The sequence below is a fragment of the Lucilia cuprina genome, chromosome 2 (assembly GCF_022045245.1).
Source record: "Lucilia cuprina isolate Lc7/37 chromosome 2, ASM2204524v1, whole genome shotgun sequence".
In the NCBI taxonomy this organism is placed as follows: domain Eukaryota; kingdom Metazoa; phylum Arthropoda; class Insecta; order Diptera; family Calliphoridae; genus Lucilia; species Lucilia cuprina.
The window spans coordinates 25,116,876-25,127,466 of NC_060950.1; the positions used below are offsets into that span (position 1 = coordinate 25,116,876).

The 10,591-nt window shown below is 33.2% G+C and overlaps 1 protein-coding gene across 1 annotated transcript; it reads left to right on the forward strand.

Moving 5' to 3' along the window:
* The first annotated feature begins 3,149 nt into the window (after nt 1-3,149).
* On the forward strand, nt 3,150-9,571 carry LOC124421373 (CD109 antigen-like). The gene is made up of 9 exons (XM_046956468.1): nt 3,150-3,275; nt 3,343-3,751; nt 3,807-4,627; nt 4,708-4,969; nt 5,028-5,295; nt 5,499-5,586; nt 7,280-8,372; nt 8,432-8,944; nt 9,006-9,571. Exons 1-9 carry the CDS (start codon nt 3,208-3,210, stop codon nt 9,492-9,494), a joined length of 4,011 nt encoding a protein of 1,336 aa, XP_046812424.1. The 5' UTR covers nt 3,150-3,207; the 3' UTR covers nt 9,495-9,571.
* The last annotated feature ends 1,020 nt before the right edge of the window (nt 9,572-10,591 follow it).

Sequence of the window (10,591 nt, forward strand, 5' to 3'; positions counted from 1 at the left end):
TTGTGCGTTTCTCATTGAAGAAGGGCTACAATAACTTGGCCCCTTTGCTTGTGTCTGAGGATATTACTCTTGATAAAGCTTAACGGAGTTGCTACTGAAACGGCGTCGGAGATATCAAGAGCAGATCCCATTCGGTAGATTGCCTCGCTCCTGGAATCTTCGTCATCTAAAAATTAATAGAATTAGTAATATCACCACTTGTAGAATATCGAGACTGCTCTGGCGCACTCTGACAATAGGTATGACTAGGACTCTCTTGTCTCTTAGAATGAAATCAATTAGGCTTCTAGCAGGTAAAATCACTGGACACTGTATGATGGGGTGTATGGCGGAACGTTATAGCTATACGAGATGCTGTTTGGATAAAGAAGAAGTAGAATCGTGTGACTCTCTAGCCTAACAAGAGCACAGAATACTCTGTCTTGGTAGAGCTCTTTGTCATGATTTGGACAGTATCAGAGAAACATCAATAGTAAATATGATCGTTTTTGTTACCGCCTGGTTTTCACACAGACCGCAGGAACCAAGTAGTCAACGAAATGAGGAAGGGAAACCGTTCTCTCAATATAAGGGAATGACGATTCAAAGGATGTTACAATGGGCCACAAGGCCTACGGGTGAACTTGCTTACTAGAGAACAACCCACTTAACCTGAACCTTATATCTCCACCATCTAAATATATATCGTAAGTTTAAAGTATTGATCGACTTATACTATAAGTTTGTGACTGTTCTCACAATTTCTAGAACATCAGCATATATAAGAGACAATAGGAATTATGAATTGTGTTATCTGGATTACAAACAAAACTACTTACAAAACGAATGGTCGGTCAGTGGTAAATTATACGGTGGTCGTCATCGTTGAAATCACCCCAAATGCAATATAACGCAGTTGAAGTCTCCGCCGAGACATATCAGAAAAGATCTTCAAATGTACGACAACTGCATTCAGCGTTACATACATTTTCCATTCGATAACGCTTCGAACATGGTAGCATTGGTAGGTTAAATACCAGCCTGTGGTGAAGATCCACATGACACATCTCACCTTTTTAACAACCGTGCCAATTCTAATTCACTCAGTCCTGAAGACATTTGGACTCATCCAGTTGAGTTGCACAACATCTTGGGCTTGATTTCAATCAAACAGAACCATAGTTATTTAAATTTTTTATTGTATTAGCCGCTGCAATAACAACAAAAAAGGTGGGAACCTCTTTCTAGAACAAATAGCGTTTGCGCTTCACTATTCTTTAACAGGCCATAAAGCGCAATAATTCACTGATAGAGATCTATATACTTCTAAATCTTTCTATTAGAATACAATCCAGTTAACAACTACATTCCCTACACTGAATCAGTCTAATTTTATATAGCATATTCATATTAAAACTTCTTTTTAAACTAAGTTCTTAATGGATCGTTTCTGTACGCATTAATTATACCGATTAGTCATTTATTAAATGAACACTATTTTGAAGATTTTTCAAATAATTATTTCATCTGAACTCCAAAGAATATGAGGGATTGATTTAAAAGGAATAAAAACAAAATTTTAAATTTTGTCTCAATGCTATCTGAATTATACGACTGATCTTCATGAACTTTAATCTTGATAAATTAGCTGCTATTGTCGAAAAGACAACAGACACATAATTCGAAGTACTTTATGTAAACAATTGCCGTGTTGGCTTTATTTTACAACCCACAGGGTGCACCTAAGTATTTCGTCTCTATAGAGAAGTCATCAGTTGTCCAATATACGAATCCATTAAATAAGCCAAAGACATTGTTCGTACTCATAGAGAACATAAGTCTGGTGTGGACATACTCTGTCTTGGAAGGATAGTATATTACTTTTATAAGATATCTTTCATCCATTGCTATTCAACCCAGCACACTTCTCCTTTAACCGACACACTTATCGAAAACAACATTTGGGTGGATAAGGTCTATATAAATCTACATCCAACTCGTATGATAAGTATATAACATTTGACACCAACTCATGTTAGTGCCACAGTCACTTCTGTTTTCCCGTTATCTGTAATCAGAATTTATTATACCCTACACCACCATAGTAGTGAGGGTATTATGTGTCTGTCTGTGCGTCCATGTTAACCTTGTGCGCACGCTATAGGTCACAATTTTCAAGATTATATGATGAAATTTGGCTATTGAAAATGGTTGGCTAGGCGAAATAATGTACTGATTTCAACCATTTTCGTTCTTCCCTGGACCTTCTCTTTGTGGATTTAAACACCAAACAGATCCTGTAATAAACGTTTGATCTTGTCAGACGGATCATGTCATGTGTAACAAACGTAATGACAATAACGTAATGACAATAACGTAATGACAAAGCAAGTAATAAGTTTTAGGGGGGCTAGGGACAAATGAGACCCTATAATTATTAAGTTCATGAGGGTCATCAAGGCTAGTATAGAACTTGATTTGCAGCTTTTTGTCGCGATACGAGTATATTAAATATAATTTGATCTTAAAAGCAACATTTTCAACAGGCTTTGTCTACGGTCCATAAAAGATCATGTGCCAAATTTCGTCGAATTATCTCAAAAAATTCGACCTGTAGCTTGATTACAAGGTTACAAGCCCTATTCGGGGGTTCAGTTGTATGGGGGCTAAGTGAAATAATGAACCGATCTTAACCATTTTCAATAGGCTTCGTCCCTGGAACAATAGAAATCATGTACCAAATTTCAATTATCTTCAAAATTGAATCATTTCCTGATAAATAGAAATTATTCTGAACCGATTGGTATACTTTATAGGACCAATATAATTGTACGTTACAAACATAAGCACAAACCTAGTATACCCTCCCCACTAAAGTGGTGTAGGGTATAATGAATGTTCTTTCCATCTTATTTGATAGTGGGTATAAAAATTAACAATTTAATACTTATTTTAAAACCAGTTTAAATAAAATATTTTAATGATTTTTTACAATTCTACAATGAAATATGATTATTATACGATGTTATGCATATTGCATTCATTTTGTTTAATGAACATTAAACAAATTCTTGAAAAGGTTTTTTACTCTTTTGGAAATCCCCTTAAAAACCGGTGAAAAGAGAATTCAATATGCCAATTGATACGCATGTGTAACAGTGAACAAAATACGAAATTAGTTGATAATTTTTAACAATTACAAGCGGTAGGTTTTATACAATTTCAATTATGAAACGCAATTGGTTTTTTCGATACACGCTTTTGCTGAATATGGTTTTAGGCGTCATTTCTGAAAGGTATTTGCAGTTTTAGAAAAATTTATATTTTTAAACTAAAAAAAGTTAATGGCTATACAAATTACAGTTATTATTCTATTAATGCACCCGGTGTTATAAAATCAAATCGTAAATATTCAGTTATAGTTGCCCTACATGAGGCCAATAGCTCATGCCTGATGCGTGTTGGCATAGAAGGACCAAACTTTAAAGAATTTAAAGATGTAAACTTAGAACCATATGAAACAAAGTTATTAGAGTTTATGCCGGAAAAGATAACAACTGGCGATTATAAATTAACAGCTGAGGGTTTATCAGGTTTGATATTTAAAAATGAAAGTCGTTTAAACAATATCATAGGTCATGGCCCAAAAATTTACATACAAACCGACAAGGCAGTTTATAAGCCTGAAGATGTGGTTAATTTTCGTGTTCTGATATTAGATGAACATACAAGGCCATTAGATATTAAAGATCCTGTAAATGTGGTGATATCGGTGAGTTATTATATTGATTTTTTTAAATTTAATTTCATTTTTTTTTTAATTTCAGGACAGTGCTGGCAATCGCATTAAACTTTACGAAAACATATCTCTTACATATGGTGTTTACACTGGTTACTTTCAATTGTCCAAATATCCGGTCTTAGGAACTTGGAATATTACAGTTATTCTTGGTGGAAGATACGAATACTCCAATTTTAAAACTATTAATATCATAAACTATATTTTGCCAAAATTCAGTGTCTTTCTAAAAACTCCTACGGATATTGTTTTGGATGATGGTAACATTAGGGTGGTAATCTATGGAAAGTATGTTTTCAATAAATATGTGGAAGGCAATGCTACTGTAGAACTGTGGGACGATTATGCACGAATACTTTTACGAAGCAAACAAGTGGATGTAAATAATTTAGGTGTTGTTGAGTTTAATATTAAGAACGAAAAGGACTTTGAAAACGTTTACGGTCTAAGTGTTAGGGCGAGTTTAACGGAAAAACATACTGGCAGAACGGAAACGGAAAAACAAGATATATATTTACATAAACAACGTTATAATTTACAAATTCCATATGATGAAATTGAATTTGAAAATAATAAACCTTATCGGCTGAAAGTTAAAATAAGCCACTGGACGGGAGCTCCTGTTTTAGATCGTAAATCTCCAGTAACCATGATACATGGCAATAATTCTTATGAAGCATTTTTAAATGAAAATGGTGTAGCAACATTTGAGTTTGAACATGATGCAAATGCCAATCATATCTTCGAGTTTAAAGATACAAAATTAAATTTCTCCAATATTTTCACTAGTGAGAATTTAATGTTAAATAATAGGGAATTCTATTGTCGCCTAACGTTGGTGGATGAAAAGTAAGTTAATCCAAATATATTAATCTCATAATTTAACTTCTTTCGATTTTGAAAATATATATATTTTTTTTCCATTTCAGATTAAAACTCGGCAAACCTGTACTCATTGAGGTTAGTTCTATACGCGATATCCCATATCTGATGTACACAGTAATGGGTCATGCTAGCATTATACAAACGGAACACATTAAAGTACCACCAAATAAAAAGTCTCATATCATAAATATAACTCCTTCTATTGAAATGATACCCGAATCCTTTATCTATGTGTATTACGTTCACAAAAGTAATTTACGTTATGGCGAAATGCGTTTTACATTCCCTAAAGAATTCGAAAATCAGGTATTCAGTACTAAAGTACAAAACTTATTTAACACAATTAAACAATCGTATATTTTAGATTTCTCTGTCAGCTCCGAAACAAGTAAAACCGGGCAATGAAGTTACAATTTCTATAAGTGCCCAACCCAAGTCGTATGTTAGTATATTGGCCGTGGACTTGGGTGTTTATTTATTGGATAAGACATATGATTTAAATAAGGTAGACATATTGAATGAACTTATCGAGGAACGATCATATTCTCCTATAGCAGCTACCGTATATCCCGGTATAGTAACGGGGCTTTTGACTCTAACTAATGCTAATTATCCGTTTAAAAATCACAGTGGTAAGATTATAAGTTATTAAAAAAAATAATGTAAACGGTTGGTCTGATTTAAATCTAAATAACTTTCCATATGAAGAGAAGTTTTTTTCAAGTTTATGTTTTAAATTTAAATCTCTTTACATGACAAATATCATTAAAATCAGACCAACAACCCTTTTCTAAGTTTAATTTCCATGTTGTTATCCATTTTTGATTTATAACAGGTGTTTCTGGTTCTGAGGCTTTTCGACCGTTTGCATATAATTTTCGTCAAAAGTTTCCGGAAACCTGGATATTTGACAATTTCTTAATGTAAGTTAAAAAAAAATGAAAATTTTTATATTCGGCTATGCCGAATATCATATACCCACCATCAAATCATATGCCCCTATAAACTTCAGGGTGATATTTGCAATATGGCTTAAGTCAAATATGGACCGAGATCTTTTGAACTAAAAGCAAGTATGAAACATATAACACCCTACACCATGAATATATGTTTTAAAAATAGGCCAATAGGCTTCGTCCTTGTATCAAAAAACGTGCTTGGTCCAAGTTTCATCAAATTATCTTGAAAATTGCGGCCAGCCAGCCGTACAGACGGTCGGACATGTCTTAATCGACTCAAAATATGTTTCTGAGTATACTTAAAGGTGGGTGTAGGACCAATATTTTTGTGTGTTACAAACATCAGCACAAACGTATAATACCCTCCCCATTATAGTGGTGTAGGGTATAAATATTAATTTAAAGAAAAAAGCTCAGTCCTCATTACATTCGGAATGAAGAATTACGTTCCTAAGAATAAAAATGTCGATTTTCATCGCTGTGCTAGCAATTTTCTGAATTTTCTAAAGAGGACTTTATATGAGGGATGTGGTCAATTATTGACCTATCATAACTTTTTGGAAACCGATTTTGGTTCACATTGATATATCATCGCTGTACTCTCATTATCTGAAGTGAACCTTAAAAGGGTGCTAACTCACAAGAAACTTACTTTTGTCAAATTTTATCGCTATATTCATATTGTTTAGCCAGTCAAGAGCGAGTAATTTTCTGAATGGGACCTTGTATGAGGCCAATTATGGATCGATCCACACAAAATTTCGCAGATAGTTTCTGGATTGTATAAAACTTATTTCGAATTTCGTCACTGTATTCATATTTTCAAACTAGTTATGAGCGTTTAAGCTATTTTCTGAAGGGGATCCGATAGGGGGTAGGACTTTTATGGATCGATCCATATAAAAGTTGGTAGAGAGATTTTGGCTAGCGAGGAACTTAATTTTGTCAAATTTTCTTGTTATATTCGTATTATATTAGCAATGAGCGTTAAAGTAGTTTTCTGAAGGGGACCTTTTATGGGCGGTGTGGTCAACTATGGAATGATCCTCACTAAATTTGTTAGAGAGATTTTGACTCGCATAAAACTTTAAGTGTGTCGTATTTTGTCATTAAATTCATATTTTTAAGCCCGTAATGAGCGTTATAGTCTTTTTAAAAGGGGACCTTATATGGGGGGTAGGGTAATTTATGGTTCGATCCGATTGGTAGAGAAGTTTTGGCTTGCAAGAAACGTACTTTTTAAGCCACTAACAACTGTTAAAGACATTTTCAGAAAGAGACCTTTTATGGGGTGTAGGGTCAATTATAAACCGTTCCTCAAACTTATTTAAGCCGAGTTTCATCGCATTGTACTAATAAAACAGTTATGACCGTTTAAGTTGTTTGCTTGGAGGTCCAATTGTAGGGGGGCTATCATAAAACGTGGACCGTTATTGTGCATTAAATACCATTCGATTCCAAATAAAATTTAGCAGTAGATAATATTTATATAAAATTTTAACTGTCTACCTCCTTTCCAGTGGTTCCAATCGTGATTTCAATAGACAGACGGACATAGAATATATATAATTTTGTGGATCTATGACCAATATTTCTATGTGTTACAAACGGAATGACCAAATCAATATAACCCCCATCTTTCTAAATTCTATTTCAGTAACGAAACTAATACCGAATTAACTTTACCAATACCTGATACCATAACGACATGGCGCTTAACGGCATTTTCGAATAATAAACTAACAGGATTTGGTATAGTTAATGGGCCCACCGATATCACGACCATACAATCTGTTTTCATATCAATTAATCTACCGTACTCAGTAAAACGTGGTGAAATTGTGACAATACCTGTAACAATATTTAACTATTCTAATCAAACGTTAGAAATGGATGTGGTACTACATAATTTCGATCAAGAATTTGATTTTATGGAAACTAAAATGCAAGGCATACAAAAATCTACTGATAATCGGCAACAAAATAAAAATATCATTGTTGAGCAGGACAAAGCCGAAACTGTAAACTTTCTTATCTATCCCCTAAAAGCAGTTGAACTTAATTTGATTGTTAATGCCATAAGTAAATTGAGTGCCTCTTATTCAGATGTTGTTTTGCAGAGACTTAAAGTTGAACCCGAAGGTTTGCCTAAACAAACTAGTCAATCTTTATATTTAAGTATTCCGGCTGGAGAGAAGATATTGTCAGAATTAAGAATTGAAGAGACTGCTAATAGAGTACCTGATTCCGATTATATTAGCTTTTCTGTGGGTGGTCATTATTTAGTACCAACAGTGGAGAATTTCGATGAACTGCTACAAATGCCCACTGGTTCGGGTGACCAGAATATGGCAAATTTTGCTCCTAAAGTTTTGATTTTGCAATATCTTAAAGCAAATGATAAACTAACTAAAGAGAAGAAGTTGGTGGAAAATTTACTTTCATCCCTTGAGGTAAGCTACCAGCAGCAACTATCCTTTCGTCATGATAATGGTGGTTATAGTATATTCGGCAAGGCAACCGATGAAGAGTCCAGTACGTGGCTTACCGCCTATGTGGTGCGTAACTTCATTAAAGCCTCACAATTTGTTTCAATTGAGTTAAAAATAATTGAATCTGCTTTGGAATACTTGGCCAATCAGCAAAAATCAAGTGGGGAGTTTCTTTACACAGGTTACTTAATAAATTCTCGTCACAAAGAAATCCATGGACTTACAGCTTTTATTTTATTGGCATTTTTGGAGAATGAAGTAATAATATTATTCGTTTAATTTTTCACTAATTGATATTATCTTTATCTTTATTTCAGCAATATGCCAGCCAATATCAAAAACTCATACAGAATGGCATAGAATTTCTAAATTCCAACTTAAATAATATCACAGATGTCTATGCCCTGCCCTTAGTGGCTACTGCTTTGACCCGTGCTAAGCAGACCAGTGCCAATTCCATAATAAATCGATTAACTTCGCAGGTTATAAATAAAAACGGCTTAAAATGGTGGTCACTTAATGATCAAAATCTAGCCAGTGATATAGAAATTACAGCATGTTCTGCCATAGCTCTCCTAGATACTCCTGGAGATCATACATCAATCTTAAAATGGTTAATTGAACAACGAAATAATAATGGTGGTTTCAAGTCCTCTTCTGATACTGTAGTAGGCTTGGAAGCTTTAGTAAAATTTTCACAAATATATAGAAATGTAGAAAACGTTAATTTGAATATAAGCTACAGTGCCAAAGATTTGCAAGGCATTGAAGTGGCAAATCATAAATTCCATATAAATTCCAATAATATTTTAGATTTGCAAAAACATGAGGTATGAAAGTTTCGTAGACTGAATGTAATTAAAAATAACAAATAATTTTATCTAATTGCAGTTACCTAGAACTACACGTCAAGTTACTTTCGAAATAACAGGCAATGGAGCCTCCTTAGTACAACTCGCTCATCAGTTTAATATAGCAAATGTGCAAGAATCTATATACTTTGATATCCAACCGAAATTTATATTCAATAATACTGCGGAAATAACTTTGCAAATTTGTTTCAACTACAAAAAGGACTCAGAATCACTTGACAATATCTCAAATATGGTAATAATGGAAACAAATTTACCCTCCGGTTTTAGATTTGAAGAGGAAATCAGAATGTCTTTAATGAAAAACAAACTTATAAAAAAAGTGGAGCTTAAAAATTCCGAAACAACAATAATTTTATATTTAGATAAGTTGGAAGCGAATAGAAGTCATTGTTTAGAGTTACCAGCAGATAAAACAAATGAGGTTTTAATGTTAAAACCGGCTGCCATTAAAATGTACGATTATTACAATTTGAGTCGTTCAAATACAAAATTTTATGGCATATAAGTTAAATGTTAAAGCATAAATATATTTAAATAAAAAAAATAAAATTTAGGCCGGTCATAAGAAAAATATGGTCTCAAATTAACCTACAATTTTCGAAATAAACTTAATCTTATACATCTTGTAAGAAACACGAACAGTATCCACATTATCAATAAGACGTTATTAAAGTAATTCTAAGAAAGTAGGACGATATCTCGGTCTATTTCCGAAACTTACTTAGTATAATTTTTTTTAACCTAATAATTCGGCTTTGTCAGACCTTATGTACTCACCATCAAATCGTATGACGTAAAAGGAATAATTCCCTTCAAACATCAGCCTATTCTCGTAAATGAGATTTTAGCTGATATTGAACTTATTCATGTCGAATTTCATCGCGTATTTTTTAGTAGGTAATAAATATAAATGTCATTTTCTGAAGCACCGATCCCCATAAAATTTTTAGAAAAAATTGTTTATGTCGAACTTCATTGCTGCACTCGTTTTTTAGGACAATAATGAGCGTTTAAGCCATTATGTGAAAGTAACCTTATTTAAGGAGTATGGTAAGTTATTGACCGATTCCCATAAAATTTAGTGAAAGAATAATACACCTTTGACGACATCAATTTAAAACGTCTTTATTGTATGTTTCAAAATTATTTGCAATAACAAAAATCATGTAGAATCAAAAATATATTTACAAACAAGGTTTACATGGATAGCCAGCAAGCCTGCCGGACAGACAGACTCACTTTAAGGTGAGTATTGGACCAATATTTTTGTATGTTACACACGCACAGACGTGTAACATACAAAAATATTCCAACTATAGTGATGGAGGGTATAAAAAAATTGTTTGCACCTTTTTGATGAAATATTTGATAGATCTAAAGTGCTTTTTCTGAAAACGTTGCATAAGACTTTAAGATCACATTATAGGTAGTTAGATAGTTAGTTAGTTAGTTAGTTAGTTAGTTAGTTAGTTAGTTAGTTAGTTAGTTAGTTACATGGTTAGATAGTTAGGTAGATAGATAGATAGATAGATAGATAGATAGATAGATAGATAGATAGATAGATAGATAGATAGATAGATAGATAGATAGATAGATAGATAG

Coding starts and splice junctions, on each gene's coding strand:
- LOC124421373 (XM_046956468.1), top strand. CDS start 3,208: ATGAAACGCAATTGGTTTTTTCGATACACGCTTTTGCTGAATATGGTT. Junction 5,296..5,498: donor TCCGTTTAAAAATCACAGTG/GTAAGATTATAA, acceptor GATTTATAACAG/GTGTTTCTGGTTCTGAGGCT. Junction 5,587..7,279: donor ATATTTGACAATTTCTTAAT/GTAAGTTAAAAA, acceptor ATTCTATTTCAG/TAACGAAACTAATACCGAAT.